The 24031-nt window shown below is 37.7% G+C and overlaps 1 protein-coding gene across 4 annotated transcripts in view; it reads left to right on the top strand.

Annotated features, from left to right (window-relative positions):
• The window catches only part of HBS1L (HBS1 like translational GTPase), a 62827-nt gene that overhangs the window by 27863 nt on the left and 10933 nt on the right, over positions 1 to 24031 (top strand). For all 4 annotated transcript variants that reach the window (XM_061990727.1, XM_061990726.1, XM_061990728.1 and 1 more), the window contains 8 exons: positions 6991 to 7099; positions 15974 to 16233; positions 16836 to 17001; positions 19287 to 19404; positions 22075 to 22221; positions 22813 to 22887; positions 23609 to 23726; positions 23879 to 23947. In XM_061990727.1, the coding sequence (XP_061846711.1) occupies positions 6991 to 7099; positions 15974 to 16233; positions 16836 to 17001; positions 19287 to 19404; positions 22075 to 22221; positions 22813 to 22887; positions 23609 to 23726; positions 23879 to 23947 (1062 nt within the window). The remainder of the gene's footprint in view (positions 1 to 6990; positions 7100 to 15973; positions 16234 to 16835; positions 17002 to 19286; positions 19405 to 22074; positions 22222 to 22812; positions 22888 to 23608; positions 23727 to 23878; positions 23948 to 24031) is intronic.

The raw sequence follows: 24031 nt of genomic DNA, 5'->3' as shown, positions 1-24031 counted from the left end.
CTGATACTCTTCTACTTCCTTTGTTCATGTTTAGCTCTGTGTATAACTTGTCACTGAGTATGTGGCTTCTTATTTTCTCTGTCTCCTTACATGGAGATTTTCACCAAGTTAGGTGCTTAACTAAGATTGTTATTTTTTTTTTTTTTTTTTTTTTGTTATTATAGTTCTCACTTTGTCTTTGCTTTAGTGGTTTTCATTCTGGTAGTCCTTGTCTGTCCTTGGCCATGTTGATTGTCTTGCTGCTTTACAATGCTCACTATACTGTTTTGTTTTGGTTTTTTTTTTCTCTTGCCCAACGGTGGTGTTTGCTTTTTATGGTTATCCAAGGCAAACTTCATGCCTCTAGTTTATTGATGTGGTAGGAAGGAAACTACAGAAACCACAGGAGAGTTAGGATTTGCTGTCAGGGGACACAACAAAATCCAGCCTGGTCAAAACAGCCAGAGCATCTTGAATATTGATGAAGTATTTCAGGTATTTAGTTGTTAAAACTTAAGCCATAAGAGCATACATGAACTGTTTTCTGAGGGCAAACTGAGTTGATTTTCAGAAAGTGAAAAGATCACTGGAAGGATTTAATTTATATAAATACATTTTCTTCGGGTGCCATTTTTTAAAATAACCATTCTATCTAATCTTTTATCTTCCAGTTTCCCTGTCTCCCTTGTCTGGAAGCAAAAAAACCAGTCAGCTCCAGGCAGGTACCTCACCTGAACAAATAAGGTTTTGGATTTAAGAGTTCAACTTTCTGAAAGTTGCAAGGATTGAGAGTAAAACCTGAACAATGAGAAGTGCCAGCTGAATGTAACAGTCAAGACTGATGGCCCTTCTCACTGTGCCTACTGAACATCCAGTTGTGGCAGCTGCATGTAGTGAAGCAAACTGTTTCTGGAACTTTAGGGTGGCAAGTTGTGCTGTTTGTGTGTAGTGGGCCACAGAACCAGCCCATATTGGCAATATTCAGGAATATCACTCAATAGCCTGCTTCTATCCCTCCTCCATCTTACTGTATCAAGCCTTGAAAAAAAAAAATTCTTGTAGTCAGGTGCAAGTAGACAATTTTATTTTCAGCATTTTTTAGTGAAAATGCCTACTCCCAGTTTCATGAAAAAAAGTCATGCTCACCATCTGAAGCTTTGCAGAGAAGGTAATAGTTACAAAAAGACAAAGTTACCTGGAAAACCCCTGACTGTGGTTTCTATTAGGAAATAACCTTTCTTTTAAAAAGAAAAAGTTCAGTCGTCTTGTTTGGAGAATTGTTTTCATTAGTATCATTAGAATGGCTGTGTCTCAGCACTGGGAGGGGTGACTTAGCAAGTTGCCTTTATTAATTTGAACTGTTGCATTATTTTCATAAGTGCTGTGGCTGTTCGGTAGCATCCATTTATATATTGCACTTCATAGTAATATAATATTAGGCATTTTCCTAAAAATGGATATTTTGAAGTGGTATAATTTAAATACTAAAGTGATGTTTTATTTTGACATTTTTTTCATGTGACATTTTTATTAGAGGTGCTTAGGTGGTGTTTCTTAGCTATCAGAGGTGCTCCTTGGAGAGCTGCTAATGTTTCTAGGATCATAGATGAGAGGGAGAGTTTTTCCTTTCCCAGTTATCCTATATTGCTTTCAGAAAGAATTTCTGTGTGTTGAAATTGCTTATCATGCGTGCAGCAGACTGTCACTGATCTGTTACATCCAAAGAAATTAAAGTTATGGGCAGTAGGAATGTAAACACAACAAATTATTTGCAAGCAGAATATTTAAAAGGGTATCAGACTGTACATTTAGGAAATCTGGGATGTTCTAAGTTAAGTAGTTGTGTTGTATACTAGTAGGTCATGGTTTAGAGTCTTGGACTTCTGATACTATTTCCAGCACAGTGTTATGTTGATTGTACCAATACTTGATACCACTGCTACTGAATCTCCAGTGTGCTCTGTGTCAGACTTAACTAACTGCTGCAATTTGCCACCACGTTCTACAGCACTTTAGTCAAATAATTCTGTCAAATTATGGAAGAAAAATATTTTTAGTGATGTGTGTCTGTGACAAATTTTCTTTTATCCTTTTTTTTTTCTCCTGTGTGGTGTGAAATTTGAAGGGAAAAAATACAGTTTTACTTAAAGGAAATTAAAAGCTAGAAGCTTGTGAGGTTTATGGCATTAATAGAAGTATATGAACAGATTAAAAATTGTCAGCTGGGATATGTTACAGAAAAAAGATTTGAAAAAGATTATTAAAATGATGGATGAATGGATTAGATGTTAATATATACCCACATATATGTGGGCAAACAAGTAACACATGCTTCTGAGCATTACATTTTGTGTAATGAGATTGGTATTGTTGAATCTGGTTGCTTCTTGTATACTTCATAGTTGGAATACTTTCACAATTGTGGGGCCTTAAAATTACTTTTAAGTCAGGGCAGGGCATATAGGAAGGGAAGGATTACCCTGATAGAGGCCTCAGTTACGAAATCTGCTTTTCAGAGAGAACTGTGTCGTGTCCGTGCTTCTGTTGTTACACTCAATAGCTGCATTGCCAGGAATTAATTTTTTAATTAAAGGGTGCAATGGTGTAGTTGAGCTTAAAGTTTCAATGCCATTATACAGTTTGGTCAGGGAAGACAAATTGGGAGGAGAGTCCTCTGTGTATAGGATTCTAAAATGATGGCATGTTATTTCTGTTGTTGAAAAGGTATGGCTATCTGAATGAAGCCAGTGAGGACTTAGATACCCAGTGCTAGTGTGAATTTCTCCAAATATGCCAATATCCCTACTTCACTTGGTATCAACATGTCTGTGTTGAGATGGTGGTTATTTAACAGACTCCTGTTTTTATGTGCCTCTAAACTACCTAGGAACAGAGTAGACTGACAGTCAACTATTCCGAGTGATGAAACATAACTTCCATACCTCCAACAGAATTAGGGAAAAGACCAATTTTTTTCTTCCTGTTACTTTCAATGTAAGTATATAAATGAACAAAAAATGAGAAAATAACTTCTCAAGCCTGTTATGTACGATGAAAAGCCAAAACAATATTTTGATTTGTTTCCTTAAATCCTCTACAGCTCCTCCTTACAGACGTTTTTACAGAGGAAATTAAAAATCTAGGAAGATTGTTGACTGTATCCATACACTTTTCCTACTCCGGGTTTCATAACCAGAAACTCTTTTCAAGACTGTCCTTATAGTTTACTTGCTTCCTGCATCTGTGTGTATATATGTGTCTGTGTCCCGTTTATTAGTCTGCAAACACTTCATTTTGCCATCGGATTTTGGGGTTATATTTTTAATATGGCATGAACATTACAGCAGGTGTCATTGGTAATACTTTCTGACTAAATCAAAAGGCTTTTAAGTCAGAAGATGAACAGACATATGCAGGAAAGGTGAAAGCAAAGAGGAGAGACCTTTGATTTTCAAGTTGTCTCATACTGCCATGGCTGTACTGGAGTAGTGTCAGTGCAGTCTGTTCCCTTTGGCATTAGGGTCATCCTAATTTAATACTGAGACAAAGTGCGTCAGTGTATGCTTTGTTTTTTAATAGTGTTTCATGTGTAGCTACGGTGCACTTTTTATTCTAAGTTCTCTGATGTTGGTGCAGTCTAAATACCAAATATTTATCTGAAAACTACTTCACTTAAAATAGGCTAGAAGTTTTGGGTTTTAAACATTTATAATTGTGAGAACTGTTATGTTGACAAACTTCCACATTGTTATTATTTGTGAATGCGTACTTTCTGTTTTCATGGAAGGAAAATTTCTTTAATTTTCCTAGTGTTAGGGTAATGAATTGCCAGAATTTTCATAGAGTACTCTCTTCAATAAAACGTCTTGCTGTGCAGTTTGACACCATTGGCTAGTTGATGCATTTACATGCATGTGATCCACTCTTTTATTTTTTGCAATGCTAGAGCAGTGAAATGTAGGAATGGGTATTTGTACTTCTTTAGGAGTTTATGGAAGATGCGTCTGTCTTTGTTTTTATGTGTACTCTTGATTTAGGAAACGTGTTGTCATTTAGTTACTTAGGTATATGTTTAAGAATGTCCAATGGCAGTAGCCATGAAGAGCTTTCTGAAGCCTTTCTTGACTTATATATCCTTTATATCCTTTTTCTTCAGAGATTAATTTTTCTTTGCAGCTGTTCTTGTCCTAAGCAGCCTGGGATTACAGCTCCTACACCTTTGTAGTGCACTTCAGTTGCCAAAAAATAATCTGGTTGTTGATTAAGAAGTGTTTTAAGACTGATATCAGCATTGTGCATTGACTTCCTTTAAATTCCAAGGTGCAATTTCAGGACTTGCATTTGATCTATTAAGTGCTGAATAGCTTTTCCCTCTCCTGCTAAAGCAGATAAGAATTTATCATATGGTTTTCTCAGGTGCCTATAGATTAGATAGTAAAGTATATTCCTTTCCCAGCCTTTATGTCCTTTGTAATGAAGACCATAATTACTGATCTGTGCACTGTAGTGCACAAAAGACAGGCTCTTGTACTTAGATGTGCTGCTGCTTTGTTGTGCTTGTTGATAAAAACATTAAAGTCATAAACATTCTATTTGATACTTCTATCAGTAGTGTTACTAATAATTCTTTCATTGTTTTTGTGTCTATTTGAATGCCACCACACCAGGATTATCTTCTATGTTTTATCCTTACATGGTCCTGATCTGCTTCTACATTCTACCTATGCTGAAGTGCTTGGTGCTTTATAAAAATACATAAAGTGAAAAACCGACCACACTGTCAGTGCTGTTGGTAAACAATTACTTTACTTTCTCTTGCTCTTTGTAATTTTATTTTTGTATCTCGTTTCAAGTTCTAGTGTTTACTAATCTCCAGTTTTAAATTTCTGTGTTTTCTGTGTCAAGTAGTTGAATTGTTGAATGCACATACATCAGTGTCAAACACTTCAACAGTATACAGAGTAAAGCTTACATCTTCTCTAACCAATTTAGAAACGATTTTGTGAATTTGACTTCCTTTGATTTTTTATCATATGTATTGAATATTGCTGAGAGAGTACAAGTTATTTTCAACTTATGTGTCATGAATTGTTATCTTTATTTCTTTTAATTAATCTAATTTCAGTTCCATTATGGCTTTTTGTAATTATTGGCTCCTAGCAGCCAGATTTCAAGCATGGTATTCTCTGAAAATTAACTGTAATTCAGCTTTCAAATGACATGTGAAGCACTCATGTTTATATGGCAGTTGAAAGTGACATCTACTTGAAAATTGTTAAGAGTTGAAGTGGAAAAAAACAAGTTGGCAACAAAAGTAACAATTTTTACTGTAACTCCAGAGATTTAACTACTTAGTAAAACATGCTGTAGGTTATCTGCATGGGAGCTTGAAGATGAAACAAAGTCCTTGTGCTTAACTCGTAATCATTGTGCAGTGATCTGAGAACTTCATATTCTGAATCTTTAGTATTTGTTTGTCAGTTTCATCACTTGTGATTACTGTAAACTGTGATTTGTGGTGCTGCCTTAATTTCTCTTACTGTTTTTCTTGATTTACAGTGTATTTGGTATGCAACTTTTAATACACATACAGACTTCTTTTTCCAGGGATCTCCAGGTGGCATATAAATATAAATGTCTGTCAGCAGATAAAATGAGTGAACACCAAGTCATCAGTTAAATAAGGATGTCTTGATCTATAGTGTCATTCCTTTGAAAAAGTTGCATAATAGTTTTTTTTAATATGCTGTCTATTATAGATTTGTCTGTGGTGTTCTGTTTCCTTACCTAAAATCTTAAGCAGCCTTGACCGCAACTTATATATAACCTGCAAAGCAATATGATTCTGTGGTTTTAAAGGTGGAGCTGCCATACTTTAGGATGTGATAAAGAGTTAACCTAAGTGAGTAGGACCAATTAACAGTTCATGTTAGAGTCGTAATCTAAAATACTTAAAAGATTAACTTGTTATTCAAAATAAGCATTCACTTGACTGACTGTTCAAACAGATCTTTTACTGGAAGAGTATTGGCATTTCTCTAGTTTTCAGATACCTCTGTAGGTGAAGATTGTTTAAAACTTGCAGCTTAACTCTGAATTCAGGTTATTGTTTTACTTTTCCATGTGTGTTACATTCTTCAGAATGCAAGGGGCAGATGCTGTGATGTAAAGCTGGAAGTCTTTTTCCTTGGAGGGAGAAGGAATCCTAACATATTAAGTAGGGAATTATGGAAAGAAAAGAGCTAGCTTACTTTTATTTATTCAAACTTCTCTTCCCCAGAATAATTTTTATTTTTTTTCCAGCTTGACAAGAAACTAATAGCACTGTAGTGCTATTGATTGTGAAGCTGTAGTTTCACAAAATTGAGAATAAATTTTACTGTAATTGTGTTTTCATTTATGTTACTTTAAAAGGTATGTTTTTTTTATCATAATTACTCAACTGTGATAATTATTTCTAAATAACCTTTAAATTAGCTAGCTTTTGGGTATTTCTTGACTTCTTCAGTGTAATTCAGTATGAGACAACTGTTCTCAGGTTTCAGGGAAGGCTTGGTAGCTCACACATAGCTTCCGTTGCTGCTACAGTACCTGAGGTGGATATATACATATTTTTTTTTTACCTTACAATAGCCTTGAGGCTCAACAGTGTTAATGCAAAAGAAAAACTAAATAAGACTTAACCTAATCAGCTGCTTTACAGCTGCAAAGCATTTCTTCATCCTCATACTGCATGAAATGCTTCTGGTATTCTGCAGAATTGCTGTAAGTAAAGTTCTTGAATTATGTAAGTGTCATATGAATGCTTGGAGATACAGATGAGATTTTCTGCAATAAATGTTTGTAGATTATTTTGAACAAATATTTAAAGTAAGACCCTGAAGTTGAGAATTCATCATCACAAGCTGGTATATTTGTGTCAAAGAGAAGTAATGTAACTTGTTAAACTTTATATTTTAACACCTGTTAGTAACAACCTTAAGTTCAAACTTACTTTTTGTCTATTACTAGGAAAAACAAGGGATTCCCAGTCAGCCAGAATGGAATCTGAAATTGTGCCAAAAATTACCAAAATGACAGTGTCTGGAAAGAAACAGTCTATGGGATTTGAAGTTCCATGGTAAGCCAAGCCCTTGTACATCAAGGTACATCAGCAGCTCTTCTTTGAGACTGATGCACCTGTAGCAAGTTTTCTTCTTCTTTTTTTTTTCTTCTATTTTTTACAGCAGTTTTAGTGTCACTCTCCAGAACTAACCATCTTAGCTTCTTGTTTGACTCAGAATTACTTTCAGAAGATGGTACCTCACGTTTTGAGTTTAACAAATCCTTTCACTATGAATAATGCAGAGAGATATCAGCTAGTCAGATTATTTAAACATCCGCTTCATAGAATACTGAACTTTCTTGGGGTTCATTTATTTTAAATTTAGTTCTGTAAGTGGAATCATGAAATCAATAAATCTTAACTGTAATTGCTTGTTCTTCAAAGGAAGTAATACATTTAAGAATCATTTATGGGGAAAACGATCACTTATGGCTAAACTTTGCCTTCCTCTGCAGCTTTTATTAACTTTAACAGGTGTCCAGGGTACAACTGTTGTAGAGATGAAATTAATACTCATTATGCTTTAGCTATCTTAGAATAGTTGAGCAGTAGCTCTAATTTTATCCTGAACTTGGAACTGTTGAGGGGGGATGTCTCATGAAAGCATAGTAGCAGACATCTGGATCAGTCTGCCTAAAACAGTAGTGGACACTTAAATATACAAGGACAGGGCATATGTATTGGGAATACAGTCCGTGAAATGTCATTATGTGTAGGATTCTGTGGCTCCCCTACACTATTAGGCTGTTTTTAATGGAATTTTTCTTAATTGGATGTGCTTATTCTGTTTTTGAACCAACAGCCATCAAATCTGTGGCAAGAAATTCCATAGGTCATGTTCATGAAAAAAAAAATGCACAAGCATAAGCAGTGCCAGTAGCCTCACTTTATCCCACAGTGTTTGTAGTTCTGATCTAGGAAGCATTTTTGAGAGTAAGAGGACGGCATCATCTTTATTTTACAGTATCTTTCTTGTGCGTGGCTGATAACTGAGCAGAAAGCAAGCAGTTGCATCTACTTAATCTCTTAAGTGCATTTAATACAAGGTGTGAAGCTGATGTCGGTATTCCCTTTGAACTGCTAAATGTTATTGCTGAGAGACATCACTTTCATTCAGCTACTAAAATGCAATAAGCTCCAAATGAAAAATTTATGGGCCTTTCAAAATCCCGTTTCTGTGCTGTTTGAGGTTTGCAATTTATAAAAGGGAACTCTTTTTTTCTTCCCCCCCTTACCTCTACTAATCAGTGACTCTATATGTGACAATTGGACTTGATCACAAAATTCCTGTCAGTATCATGGCACCTTCACCTGTGGTATTTCTACTACAATTCTTACAAATTGGAGTTTTTCCTGGAGACTTTTGTGGATTCTTAAGTGAGTGACATCTGCCAGCTAGTCCTGGGTGACAGTGATCACAATTTTTACCTGTAATAATGAGTATTTTAAATGTTTGCTTATAAAAAAAGGACAAAACAAGAATTTTATATGTCATACTTATTTAGCAACTAACTGCTCTGCCTTGTGTATGTGTGCCTGCTCCATAGGGAAGGAGTAGATAAGGATGTTTCCTCATCTGTAGGCTGGAGTAATTAGTGGATAGTCTAGTGTTGACTCAGTCTGCAAGAAAAGATGGTTGACTCTAATATATTTCTCAGCCACTTTACTACTCTTCAAGAATTCTGAAATAGTTTGTATCATGCTTGCTTTTGAGTTTAGTGACATGCTGTTTTTTGTGACACAAAAAATTAAGTGTTCAGGACCTGCTGGTAGTCCCTTTAGACAAATCCTCAACATTCTGAAGGTGGCTTTTAATTCACTTCTTTAAGTGGTACTGCTGAAATAGTAATCGAGAACAAGAAGCCTCTTTTTTTTCTATAGAAATTGGATGCATATTAGACATTTAACTTTTAGGGGGATGAATGGGTAAGAAGTGAAGTGATTTGTAAAAGAGCAGGAGATTTGGAGAACAGTCAAGCAATGAGTATGGAAGAAAGGGCAATTTGAATGATAAAGTTGTCTGCATGTGTGAAGATCCTTGCTTCAAAGAGTCTTTTTTTTTGTCCCATGGCCCGCTGTGGAGACATTTTCAAGGTACTAGGACCCTGACATGAGGAATGATGAGGGAGGCCTTTTAATTGTATTTGCATCATATTTTTCCTTCTCTAGTGTAGAACAGTGGCGTTTGCTGTCCTCATTCTTTTCCTAACAGCTGGAGCTTGACTAGCTCTTTTCCACAGTCTCTATGTAAGGCCGGTGCTAAATACACTGTGGTTAGCTGAAGCACTAGCATTGCCTCGCAAGCTTGTAGGGACTTTGGATGTGTCCATTTCTAAACTTGAAAAACAAAGCAAAGTAAGAACCTGTGCCTCAACTCTATGAGTATCAGAGTTGGCTTCTTTCTTTTACAATTATCTTCTGTGTTATTGACAGCATAAGGATGATTTGTCAGGAAACAGAATGATTCTGTGTTTATTAACCCCGAGAAAGATTTGTTCTTTTAACTTTCTTCACTCATTTTATGTTGTTGTTGAATGATAAATGTAGTGCAACAGATTTATAATAATATCAAGTTCTAAGTACGTGGTTTATATCTCTGACCAAAAGCAGGGTATGATAAATTACTCATAACAGTTTACATTCTAAAAGACCTGTAATTATGCCCCTTACTCCCAGCATTAAAACTCCCACAAGGGTCAGTTCTGGGGCCAGTTTTATTCAACGTAGTCATCAATGTCCTGAATGAAGGGACAGAGCGTACACTCACCAAGTTTGCTGATGATACTAAACTGGGGGAAGTGGCGGACATGCCAGAAGGCTGTGCTGCCGTTCAACGAGACCTGGACAGGCTGGATAGGTGGGCAGGGAGAAATCTAATGAAATTCAACAGGGGCAAGTGTAGAGTCTTGCATCTGGGAAAGAATAACCCCATGTACCAGTACAGGTTGGGGAATGAACTCTTAAGAGAGTAGTACAGGGGAAAGGGTCTGGAGGGTCCTGGTGGACAGCAGGATGAGCATGAGCCAGCAATGTGCCCTCATGTCCAAGAAGGCCAATGACATCCTTGGGTATATTAGAGGGGTTGTGGTTAGTAGGTTGAGAGAGGTTCTCCTCCCCCTCTGCTCTGCCCATGTGAGACCGCATGTGGAATATTGTGTCCAGTTCTGGGCCCCTCAGTTCAAGAAGGACAGGGAGTTGCTGGAGAAAGTTCAGCACAGGGCCACCAAGATGATTGAGGACTGGAACGTCTCTTACAATGAAAGTCTGTGGGACCAAGGACTGTTAAACGTGGAGAAGAAAAGACTGAGGGAGTTTATCAACACTTACAAATACCTAAAGAGTGAGTGTCGAGAGGATAGGGCAAGTGTTTTTTCTGTAGCATACCATGACAGGAGATGGGTTAACAGGCACAAGCTGGAACACAAGAAGTTCCACTTGAACATGAGGCAAAACTTCTTTACTGTGAGAGAGTCCTGGCACAGGCTCCCCAAGGATGGTATGGTATCTTCTTTGGAGGTTTTTTAAAAACCCATTCCTGGGTTATGATTCAGGTTATGATTCTGGACCCATTCCTGTGTGACCTCATTGCGGTGAACCAACTTTGGCAAGGACGTTGGACTAGATGATCTCTAGAGGTCCCTTCCAACCCCCACCATTCTGTGATTCTGTGAATCTTATTTGAAAGGAATGGATTATAAGAAGTTACGAATTGCTTTGACCAATTGTTGATTATTCTTAGGGAGACTGTCTACATAAAATGGAGTTTGCTTACTTCTGAAAAATTTATTTCTGATACTCTAGCAAAACTCTTTACTAGGCTTTTTCTTCCTGTTAAGTCATGAGGAAAGTTGTGAGCAAAAGCGTGATTATTTTAATCAGCTAGACCAATTTTGTATAATTAATGATTTAGAAAGGGGAAATAAATGTAGACAGTCTTGTAATGACTGTAAGTGCTCCGAAAGAGTTGGTTGTATAAAAATAATTCACTAAGCATCCAGACTAGAAGATTGAAAATAATGTTTAAAAGATAAGTTATGCAGGGTTAATCTTCAGATAAACTTTCAGGTGGTTCTTTGAATGCATGGTAGTGTGAACCTTGCAATAGTTGTATGAGGTTGAGTGTCTTCTAACATGTCTTCTAGCAAATACCAGGTTTCCTAATTTTCCTGCAGAAAATAGTGATGCAGCCATAACATTTTACTGTTGTGATCCTTGCTGTCAAGGGAACACATGAAGCTTCTGTCCTGACAGTTGTAATTTTGACTAAACATTGGTGCTTGCCAGGCTTGTGTATGTCTGCTGATTTCCTAAGAAAATGCAGTGATAAGCTCATTTGATACTTGTGCCTGAATTGCTGGTGGTCAGGCTTTCTTGGCCACATGACTTCAGTTCACACACAAGGTACATAATGGTTCTGTCCTTTCAAAGAAGGTAGGAGTTGCCTAATCAGTGGCTTCATGTTAGCGACTAGCAGTGATGTGACAGGCACAGATGTTGTCAAACTAGGATCACTTTTGGTAGCTCCGTCAAGTTCTCATACAAAGATGCAAGCAATTGGTTAGGAAGTGCTCTTCCTCAACATAGAACTTTTTCTTGATGTGATAGTTCAACATAACTGAGACCAAGTTGGAACTTTGCCTCTGAAGATGCTTGTTAATGCAATTGACTTGTTTACACCCTCAACTGCCTATATTACAGTGTAGTAGGTACTTAGTGGGATAACCTGTATAGTCTGTCTTCTGACAGAAAGTTTCAATTAAAAAAGTTTGAAAAATCTCACTGGAAAAGGCTTACTGAAAATCATTTTTCAATGTCATTCATTTTTTTCATTGACTGTTAAAGAGTTGAAACTCCTTATTTTTCTGAGCTGTTATCAAGCTTTCAATAAATTACTTGTCTGGTTGACATGAGGAATAACTAACTGTCAGAGTATTATTGTTGCATCTCTCTTCATGTACTTCGTGAGACTGGAATTGTGCATTTTATCTGCTCATCTTTCTGTTCATGTATCTAGCAATAAACTTACTCTCCTCTGACGTTGATGTCATGGTTTAAGCCCACCCGACAACAGAGCATCACACCGCTGCTTGCTCACCCTGCTATACCTTCCTCCCTGTGGTGGGAAGAGACAGAGAAAATGTAACCAGGGGCCTTGTGGAGTGAGAAACGGGAGGGCTAGCTCACTGGTTATAATTCTGCATAAAACAGACTTGAATACTTGACTTAGGGAAGAAACCAAGATAAATTTAATCCCACTACCTACTAGAAACAGAACAGGTGGAAAACAAAACACAATAGGATGATGACTAAAATGCATCCACCCTTGAAGACCCCTGCTCCTGATATCCCTAATTCCACCCCCTCAGTGGCACAGGGGTTTGGAATCAGTCCACCACAAATGAGTTTTGCCACTTCTTACTCCTCACATTCTTCCATTGCTCCAAGTGAGGTCCCTCCCATGGGATACAGTCCTTAATGAACCTCTGGAGTGAGCCCTTTCCTAGGGACTGCAGCTTCTCACAGAGTCCACCAACGTGGGTGTCCGCCACGGCAGCAGAACTCCAGACACATTTTGCTCCAACGCCATCTCCCCACAGAGTCCGGGCCTCTCTGGGCACAGCCACCCAATCTACCATGGGGTCCCCCACAATCTTCCAGCAGATCTCTGCTTCACTGTTGCCCTTCACAAGTTGCAGGGAGACAGCAGCAACCTCACTATGGGATTCAGGGGAATCTCTGCTCCAGCACATTTCATGCTCTCCTTCCTCATCAACCTTGGGTCTCTCTCTCTTACCTCACTTCTGCCACCACCTCCAAACCTCCCTTTTATGGTTTCTTAAAGAGTGATTGCAGAGGTGCCCAGTTGGCTCATCCCCAGAGGTGGGTCTGACAGTGTCAGAGGAAAGGGGAAAGTTTCAAACAACTTCTTAACAGGGGCCACCATTGCAGGCCCTCCCCTGTTACCAGAAAGGGCTGTGCACAAACCCAACACAACTGGTTGGCAAAAAAACTGAATTATCTCATCAGAGATGCTTTGTGTGCTCAATCCAGTCCAATGTTTCTCCTCTGAAATGGCAAGTCTTGGTTTATCACGGTGTAGATTGCTTTCAGTTTTCCAATACATGGTAATATTTGAAACCTGTAAAACTCTAAATGCAGCAGTGTACTGACTATTCAAATGTTGGACCCCGTAATACAACAAATATCAAATCTAAAATATCGTGATTGTATGACCTAAGGGTGATACCTGTGACCTAAGTTGGATATAAATTTGTCCTTCTCCTTCAAGTGTTTTAGAATATTTTGATAGGATAAGTTCTTGTGAATAGACTTTATCCAGAATTGTCTGTCCATTATGCAGAAGCACAGTACCATCTGTGCCCCTGCAACCAGCATGGCTGGCACAAACTCTTTGCTTAGCTAATTGGAGAAACATGTGCATGTATGTCCAGGCTTAATGCTATACCTTGGCCTTGGGCTGTGGAACTGTAGCCAAAAAAACAGAGTGCTTATCTTTCTGCTCTGGCCTTTAGGCTTGGCTTTGGGCCTTATGAAAAAAGTGTCAAAATTCATCAGTTTGCTGTAGTACTTACTACCTAGGTGGGTTCTGAAATGGAAAGAAAAAATGAGATCTATAAAATATCCCATGTTGCATAGTGCTATGATGAGAGGCTCATTTTTTGCATTCAATCTGAACTGGATTATTTTAGATTTATTTTTTTAGCTTGTAACTCTTGACCTACTTTGTTTAGTAGAACAACATACTTGGAATATGTTTTTTCCTGAGATATGTATAATAGAAAAGGACTAATACAATGCAAATACTCTGATGCAGAAAGAAAATGACAAGTGACCTCAAAAAAAAAAAAAAGCAGAGATGTCACAATGTAGGATTCTGAAGTACAAAAAGAAGTCATTTTGTAGAAGTTGAAAAGAGGAAAGCTGGGAAGTTAATTATGGTACATAAACAAAGTGCAGAGTGAAAAAGTTACTGGATGTAGAGAAACTTGAGTCTGAGAGCTGGCAGCACAGTGGTACTGCATTGGAGAGGATTTCCAATTTTACATGGGTAGAAGACTCTTCTTCTTGTATAAAGTTTTAAATGAAGTGTTTTGTAGGTATTTTCAATATACCATAATGGTCAGTGATTGTATATTGAAGTTTGCCATGACACAATGTTATCACACCTGTATTAACTGTTTCTATTCCTGTTTTGCTCCCAACATTAATGCCTTATCATGGAGCTCTGTCAGGCAGTAAGAAGGCTTTGCTCTCTTGAACGTGTTTCTTAGCATTTGTTTTTAGTGATAGTCTTTGCACATAACAAGCGAAGAATCATGTCATATGTTCTCCAAATGTTTGTGTAAATTAGGAAGATATCTTCATTTACAAATTAGACAGGAAAGGAGTGATAGAGTGTAAAAGAATCATACCTCATGAGATTCAACAAGGACAAATGCAGAGTCCTGCACCTAGGGAGGAACAACCCCATGCACCAGTAGAGGCTGAGATCTGCTGGAGAGCAGCTCTGCAGAGAGAGATCTGGGCATGCTGGTTGATAATAAACTAACCATGAGCCAGCAATGTGCCCTCATGGCTGATGGCATCCTGGGATGCATCAAGAAGAGTGTGGCCAGCAGGTCAAGGGAGGTTCTTCTCCCCCTGTACTCTGCCCTGGTGAGGCCTCATCTGGAGCACTGTGTCTGGTTCTGGGCTCCTCAGCTCAAGACGGACAGAGAGCTTCTAGAGAGAGTCCAGCGCAGTGCCACCAAGATGATCAGGGGACTTGAGCATCTTTCTTATGAGGAAAGGCTGCAGGACCTGGGACTATTTAGCCTAGAAAAGAGAAGCTTGAGTAGGAATCTCATTAATACTTACAAGTATTTAAAAGGTGTCTGTCAAGAGGATGGGGTGGCACTTTTTTCTCTAGTGTCCAGTGACAGGACAACGGGTAATGGGAAGAAGCTGGAACACAAAAAGTTCCATTTAAACATAAGGAAAAACTATTTTACTGTGAGAATGAGAGAACCCTGGCACAGGCTACCCAGGGAGGGTGTGGAGTCTGCTTCCTTGGAGGTTTTCAAAATCCACCTGGACATGTTCCTCTTTGACTTGATCTGGGAAGTGGATGTGCTTTAGCAGGGGGGTTGGACTAGATGATGTTGTGGCAGAGAATGTTTAGATTGGATATTAGGAAAATTTTTTTTCAGTGAAAGAATTGTCAGGCATTGGAACAGGCTGCCCAGGTAGTGGTGGAGTCACCATCTCTGGAGGTATTTAAAAGGTGTGTACATGTGGTGCTTAGGAACCTGATTTAGTAGTGGATATGGCAGTACTAGATTGATGGTTGCACTCAATGATCTTAAAGATCTTTTCCAACCTAGATGATTCTGTGATTATATATAAGCATTACACCTTAAATTGCAGCTCAGATACGCTTAGTATCTATTCTTTGTGCTGTGTTCCTGTTCTCACAGTAAAATGTCACTATGTCCAGATGTGATGCCAGTAGTGTTTGTGGAAGCTGTTCTAGGATGGATGCTTCAAAGATGACTTGGATTCTTCAGAGACAAGAGGCTCTCTGTAGTTGTTCTGCAACTATCCTTTCCCTTCCTGTTAAAAAAAGTGTCTGTGGGAAGCTGCTATCTTTTTCATGTATTTTACAAGATTACTTATCTTGCTTTTGTTCACAGTGCTTTTCAGACAAGATATTCAGAGCTGGTATCTATGCAGTTTGTATCCAGCTGCTTATCGCTTCCACCTAATGGGTTTATCGCATATTCTTAGTCTGGGGCTTACATGATAATGAAGGGAAAACTCAATTTCTGTTCTATATTCTCTGGCTTCTTTGTCATATGCATTCCTCGTGTTTTCTTTTTTTTTCCCTAGTCTGATTGCTGAAGAAAATGGCCATGCTAACACACTTCAGAAAGGACTGTTAACTGAAGATGCCAGAGTAGCTTCTGGGGTACTTGAGACAGTCTCAAAATCATCGACTCTTTCATCTCAAGTAGCTCAGATTTCAGAAGAGCAAAATACAGTGCCTACTCCGGTAAAAAAGTCAAGCAAGACAAAACCACAAATAGATGTGAAAGCAGAGCTGGAGAAGAGACAAGGAGGAAAGCAGCTGCTTAATTTGGTGGTCATAGGTAATATTATTAAATTATATTTTTGGCAAACATGTGGAGATTAAATACTGTATTGGTTGAATCTGGAAGTGATACAGAAGCAACACTTTCCTGTCTCCAAGAAAGGGAAATTTCATAGTGTTTTCTTGACTGCTATTCTCTGGAGGGAGTATATCCAGGTGTCCTTGTCTAGGACAGAGATGTTGACTTAGTTTCTTTCTGACAATATTGTGAAATATTCTTTAGTTTTGTTTCTTTCTTGCAGAGTGCAGGTGTTTTTAGCATGAATTTGGAGCTGCTATATTGCTGGCATGCTGACTGTTTCAATGAACTGTGTTTCTGTATCTCTCTTTTACAGGACTGTGAAATTCTATGGATTGCATAAGAATTATTAGTGCATATGATTTTCATATCACAGAATCATTACAGTTGGAAAAGACGATAAGATCGAGTCCAACCACTAATCTAACATGGCCAGGCCCATCACTAAACTAAACCATATCCCTCAGCACTTCCTCTATGTATCTCTTAAATATCTCCAGGGTTTTAGTATATTTCTTCTGGAACTATAATTAAAATGTATAAATTACTAAAAGTGGTATAATGTTTATTTCTCTCTATAGGACATGTTGATGCAGGTAAAAGTACTTTAATGGGTCATCTGCTCTACCTTTTGGGAAATGTGAACAAAAGAACTATGCACAAATATGAACAGGAATCTAAGAAGGCTGGCAAAGCTTCATTTGCCTACGCATGGGTCTTGGATGAAACTGGTGAAGAAAGAGAAAGGTAGAAATATCTTTTAGTGAGAATTACCTTTTTCGCCTGAAAAAACTGTTTGTTAGGAAATATCAATCTACTAATTATGCTTCACTAAATAATATGTATCAAATACTCTAAATGTTTTAAGACATTTACTCAACACTTATTAGCAAATGCTTTGTGAGCATGTGTTATCAAAATAAAAAAAATACCATTTTCATTTGGTTATAAGGAATGTGAACGAGAAATTAAGTATTTCTTCTCATATTTCTATGCTGTGGAGTGTAGTGTAAGACTACAGTGCAGGACGTTTCTAGTAGCCAAGGTAGTTAATTTAAAGCTGACTTCCTGGTTTATTGCTGCCAATTGTATCTCAGTTTGCTTATCTTTGTATGCGAAAGCTCTTGGTTAAATTTTTCTGTGAAGGGATGTCAGAATTGTAAATGACGCATTGAAATGTCAGTTCATCATATGTGGCTTACATTGAATATAAAAATCTATAGTTGGATCAATAGTATTCTTTCTAAACTGCCCTTAATTTATTAAATTGAGTTATTGAGTGAAAAATAGATTTTATATTGAAAATTTATGTAGTGGGGAAGCAGTGAAGCTAATTTAAAAAGAAATCTGTAAGAGCTTTTAAGAACACTATATGGAAAGCTAAAGGTGTGATATTCTGTGTTCACAAGGCATTTTCTTACGTGTTTATATTTTTACAAACGCTTGTCACCTATGGTTTCATAGCATGTAAGTTCTTCTGGTTGGAAAGATAACTTTCACAATGTAAGCTGATGCTGAAGAACAGGAAGTAAGGCAGTCCCTATCAAATGTGTAACTGTTGTTGTTTTCAAAGGCACATACACTTTTGCAGTATCCTTGTATGCAGCTAAACTTCTGCCTATGTGAGTCCTTCAATTTAGGAAGCGCACATACAAACCTTGAGTGGAGGTGTGGGAGGGGTGCAGGTATGAGGAAAGGGGGAACAATCCCAAAGTGACCAAACCAAATTTTAAAAGTATAGTCTTAAGGATGTAAAAGAGGAAAAGCTGATGAGGGAAAGATTTTTTTCTTAATCCCTGTAGAAGTAGCTGGGTGTGAACCAGACAAAATTTGAAGATTGGTTCCTTTTACAGATCTGGAATAGAATAATTAAACACCATATGATGTTATTTTATCAATACAAACTACATTTGATAGGATATAGTTAACATTTGAAACTGGAAACAGAGACCAGTATTTATTGCCCGTGAAGAGTAAAAGAAGTACAAAAGTACAAAAAGTAAAGTTTGTGGAGTAATTATCATGAACCTTAAAAGTAGTGTCCCTTGTCTATCGTATTTTTAGCATCCAGCAGTTGTGCATTTGGATGCCAGATTTCTCTTCAGAAGATAAATTGTAATTATTAAAGGGAACATTTTATGTATTGGTACTTTTGATTCTGAGTTTTGGATTTTTAAAGAAAACTTTTCGGGATCCATCTGTAAATGACTGGGGTTTTGAGGAGGTTGTTTTGCTATATTTTTTCTTGCCATTGGAACTGGCATGTTTTAAGTAACTCTGTGGGATTGATGTTGCACTTAGGGAAATGGTCTAGTGGTTGGTAGGACTGGAACAAAGGCTGGACTCTATGATCTTAAAGGTCTCTTCCAGCTGAAACAACTCTATGATTCTGTAAGTTTTGGTATCTTGAAAATGCCTCTCTATCTATGTCATCTGTAAAGGGATATGCAGATGACTAATCCAGATACAGATACACGCATGATAGGTGTTTGCATCTGATCAGATGAATCCCATCCCATGTGCTGTGTAGAACACGTGGTTGTTGATGACATGTGGAACTGAGTCAAAGCGCTAAGATCCCTCCTTGATAATCAGTAGTTCTGCACGTGGATCTTTGTAAATATATAATTGTATTCCTATAGTTTCACACCTTCTATTATTTTTTTTCTGGGATGTGTTTCTGTTACTGTGTGATCTCTTCTCCTGTAAAGCTAAGTATTAAAAGTGGAATTAGTAATGATTTGAATACACACTACAATTTTCATGTTCTCACTGTGCTTGTAGGGACGTAGGCTATGGGTGCATGGAATTAGTACTGTGAATTCTGGGATTCTTTGTGACTCGAGTTACTGAAAGATGGCTCTAGAGATATGCTTATCCAGGAAACAGCTTTCTTTCAAGTTTTTTGTGTAGGCTAAATCAAGTGAAAGCTGTAAAGAGTATAATTTCATGATTGTGTTTTAAATAGTTTATATCTCTATGAAGCTGTCAAAGCAATTCTAATGGTTCATTGCATGCGTGCTTTGTTTAAGGGGAGTTACAATGGATGTGGGTATGACCAAATTTGAGACAAAGACTAAAGTAATTACACTGATGGATGCTCCAGGCCACAAAGACTTCATTCCAAACATGATCACAGGAGCTGCACAGGTAGAGATGATATAAACATTTTAAAACTTTTTCCAATAGCATTATTATTTATGACCTTTTCTTAAATTGATTTTTTTCTTTTAAAATCTAAGTTGAAATTGAGTCGTGATGGTACTGTGGTATCTTTGAGATTTTCATGAGTTTTCTAAACTTAAAAAATACTGTGTTTTTTTAACTTTAAAGGGAGTTGCTTTCATTTTTAGGGACCATTAACTTTTTGTAGGAGAACTTTATTAGGAAAGTAGTTTGAATCCGAAGTTGCGGTTTAATAAAATCAGAGTTGAGCGTTGAAAGCAATTCAAATATGGCATATGTCTGCTCAACAAGAAGTTCTATGAAAGTGATCTTGTAGGTAAAGATTTTAAGTGATTTTGATCTTAGACAAAAAAGAGATTTGGAGAGGTCAAACAAAAGACATTCTTCTGTTTAACAATGTGTTATATACTGAATGAGAAAACATAACAGAGACAGCAGTTTATGCAGAATGCATTTGTGTTGTCAGTAGGACATATGCAGAGACCACATGCCGTTTGCTTTAGGAACAGTAGATAAAGTCAGAAGTATTGGGCAGGTCCAATGGAATTCAGTATGGCACTTACCAGTCTCACATAGGTTAGTTATTTAATTTATGGAATTCGTACATCAAGAAGGTGGAGGACTAACTTGTGGCTATGACATAAAATGTGTGAATCTTTTTCCACTTAAAGATACTCTTTTTTTAAATAGTAGAATTGATTCTCCAAAGTAGAGGTGTCATCAAAGATTTTATTTTTTTCTATAGCTAATCTACTGTGTAGACGTTTTTGCTTTGTGCATGCCATTACAGTCTGAAATGTGAGTTTTATCTTAAGATCTCGGTGAGGATGAGTACTATTAGTATGATTTAGTACTTTACTATAGGAAGACTGTTTTGCCCCAAACTCTGCTGTAGCTTGGATGCAGGGCCTGGCTACAGATTCAGTCCTTGTGACACATTGATTAGACTGCAGAATAGTCTGAAGTTTGCAAACGACGGTGTAGAGCTTGTACAGTCTCTATTGTGGAGCATGTGTTGAAGGAAATTCAGGAGTTTCAAAATTAGAAATGGATCTGTAATTTCAGAGCAGTCTAAAATGGTGGCTTGCCATGCCGTTTCCTTTAACAGTTTAAATGGGTTTGTCTTCTGCAGGAAAAGTAATACAGGCAGAAGTGTTCACAGAACACTTGCAGATCCACCAGCAGCTGTATCAGCTGCAGAAGACTGAAGACTGGCCAAATAAGACTAGGTATCTCTGTGTTCCTTTGGCTGTCAGGATGGTGAGGGGCTGGTCTATGCTGAAGCCTGTTAAGGAGTCACTGAAACTTTGAAAGCTTCTGTTGTCTGTTAAGAGCAGAATGAGAGAATCAGAGTTGATTCACTGAGTAGGCTCAGTGCTAAAGCAATGGGTGAAAAAAAAGCAAACGTGGAAATGGCTCTGGTGCCTTTTATCGGGAGAGTTCTGTTAGGAGGTGAATCCCCCAACTGCTGTTAAGCAAAATGCAAATCAGCCTTATCAGAGCCAGGATCTGGCCTTTGATGTATGTAGTTAATTCCCGTAAGTCCTGAGGTACAGCGTAATTTAGAAAATGCAGGATGTCCCTTTTTTTTTTTTGAGGGAGAAGTTTAATGCAGTGCACTTCTGAATCTTAGAACTGTGGGGAAATTCATCCCTCATGCTTTTCCCATTCTCACACTTTGCACCATCTCTGTATGAGCCGTGGGGGTTTCACGCTTAGGACAAGGTGTGGGGAATTCAGAGCCAGGGCAACATTCTATTTCTGTCCTTTCTCCTGGCATCTGAAAGCAGAAGGGAAGAGAGAAAGCACTACTTTTTCTCTCGTCTCTTTACATGATATCCATCTCATCAGTTGTGTGTCGTTGTCTCACACCTGCCTCTTGACAGGCGTTCCTTTATTGCTCATGTCTATTGGCATTGCGTGATACATGATGATGATCTAACTGGTTGTTACTTAAAAGCGGGAAAAGTGGAAGAACTATGAACATCATTTAAGGCTAACAGCAAAGTTTGTGGGTTTTCCCAGAGCTTAAATGCTGACTTTGGGGCAATGCTATAGACTATGTGATACCTATCAGCACTTCATGCAGTGGCAGAGAATTTGCCTAGATGATAAAACAGGCTACTCCATCTTTCCCACTTTGTGATTTTGGAATGCACCGGTGTGGTAAATGGACTGTGAAGCATCCACATTCAAAATGCAGTCAGCTGGATATTTCAGTTGTAGTGAGATGATTTATCTCTAAGTTTTCTATCTTTTTACTATGAAAGTATGAGGCAGGGAAAACTGGACATAGTGCTCATACCCATTCTTAAGGTTCTGGAGTTTAGTTTGCTCTTGTTCAGTGAGATCTCTGGGTAGCTCAGAGATAACAGATTCCCAACATCAAGAGTTAGCTTGTGTTTAACAGAGAATGGTGGTTTATGGCATGAAATGACATAGTGCCCTGGGTCACCAAGGAGGGCATGACAGAGAGGACTGAGCGATTTCAATTACATTTGAAGCACATCAGGATTTCTCCTGTGTAAAATACATTTTGTGTGAAATGATGTTGATTGACATATTTACCCAGATTATTTCCACTTCTTAACCACTTTTAATTGTTCTTTGTTTGTTTGTTTGTTTTAAATCTAGGCTGACGTAGCTGTTTTGGTTGTGGATGCTAGCAGAGGAGAGTTTGAAGCGGGGTTTGAGACAGGTGGTCAAACTAGAGAACATGGATTATTAGTGCGCTCTCTTGGGGTGACACAGCTAGCTGTTGCAGTCAATAAAATGGATCAGGTACGTGCTTAATTTTTTGATTTAATTGAAAGGCTTCCATCTAGGACTGAGGGCCCTCTGTTTAAAGATCAGTATTGTGCAACTAATAATGTATTGTTCCTTTGCTTCTCATTTCTGTCTCTCGTCTTGTCTAGACTTTACGGTAGTTTTTATTTATCAGTATATTTTCAAAGCACATGGAAGGATAGTTTTGGTGCTAAAATGAGTAAGAGTCCCTCTTGTGAAAATCTTACATAAGCAGTTAACCCAATGGCATCTGCAAGGGCGTCTTGGTGGCCATTCAGGTCTATTAAATGTGTAACCTGCACTAAATATTACCAGCTGTGTTTAAATTATTGCTATGTATTCTTGCTGAATCTGAAATTTGTGTAAACTTTAAAAAAAAGATAAAAAAGTGCAACTGAAGGCCAAAGGGGCTTGCAAGTTAAATGCTGTAATTGTTAATGTGTATGTTCGTATGTATTCAATTATGAATCCACCTGAAAATCTTACATATATAAATTCTTTGGGTGCTGTGTGTGAAGAAGAGTTGGTACACTGCTGTAGATCGGAGTCATGGTTAAAAAACTAATAATCTCTTTTCTGGTTTAGGTCAATTGGCAACAGGAAAGATTTCAGGAAATTACGAGTAAGCTCGGCCAATTTCTTAAACAAGCTGGCTTTAAGGTAATGTGAGTTTCTGAGATCATTGATTTGTTCAGGCATTTGGTACCATGAGATTTTTTTACAGTCAGCTTGTTTTGTGTCATTTTTCTGGTACTACCATATGCACATATTATAGGAGATTCCTTTTCTTCCTGCTAGGATGTACATTGAGCCTTGAATAAGGTTAGTCAGTTCTTTAATACTCATTCTGTCATCATCTTTGTTTAGGTCTGTCGAATCTTTGGGGCACTTGCCTTATTTGTAGCCTTTGGGGGATTGCTGTCTACAGAGGATCATTTATCTTACAGGATTACATCAATGTCAGTAGAGTTTTGTACCAAACTAGGTTTTAGTGTAGACTCTGAACTCATAAGAACAGTCTCTATTTGCTATTCTTGATTGTTGTTCTTCCAACTACTAACCATTCCTCAGTGCATAAGGCAGCAATTCAAACCAAAGTGTTACCTGACAGATATGAAACTGGAGTTTGATACCTGAACTCAATTTCCAGTTGTTAATTTGGCTATCATTATGTTTAAGTAGCTTCAACTCCTCCTTGGAGCACTGTGATCAGGCAACTGCTAAACAGAAAGGAAATGAATCGATTGAGAAATTTGCCTTCGCACAGGGCTCAACTGCTCTTTATAGCTTAGATGTGTTATAATGAAAAAATGCACCTCTTGCTTCTGCTAGAAGGTCCTGTTGTTAATGTATGCATAACTTCTGTTGTTTTCTTAATTAGGAATCAGATGTGGCTTATATCCCAACGAGTGGCCTTGGTGGTGAAAATCTAGTGACAAGGAGTCAGTCAAGTGACCTCACACAGTGGTATAAAGGAAAGTGTTTGTTAGAGCAAATTGGTGAGTGCAATTTTCCTCGTTTAAAAGCTAATGTATTTTAGTCCTCCGTATGTCAAAACTTTGATTTGGAGGGAAATATGGGACAAAGTCTTTGGGATTATGAGAAGTTTTGAATACAGAAGATCTAAATGGTCTTATTAATTTATTTGCAGATTCTTTCAAGCCACCACAGAGATCAGTGGATAAACCATTTAGGTTGTGTGTTGCTGATGTTTTTAAAGGTTGGTTCTTTTTATAATGTTTTCACTATCATTTCACTGATATTTAACACAAGGGTTAAAAAATATGTAAAAATAAGAGTTAAA

Source organism: Colius striatus, chromosome 2, assembly GCF_028858725.1.
Source record: "Colius striatus isolate bColStr4 chromosome 2, bColStr4.1.hap1, whole genome shotgun sequence".
Taxonomy (NCBI): Eukaryota; Metazoa; Chordata; class Aves; order Coliiformes; family Coliidae; genus Colius; species Colius striatus.
This window is presented reverse-complemented; position numbering and strand designations above follow the sequence as displayed.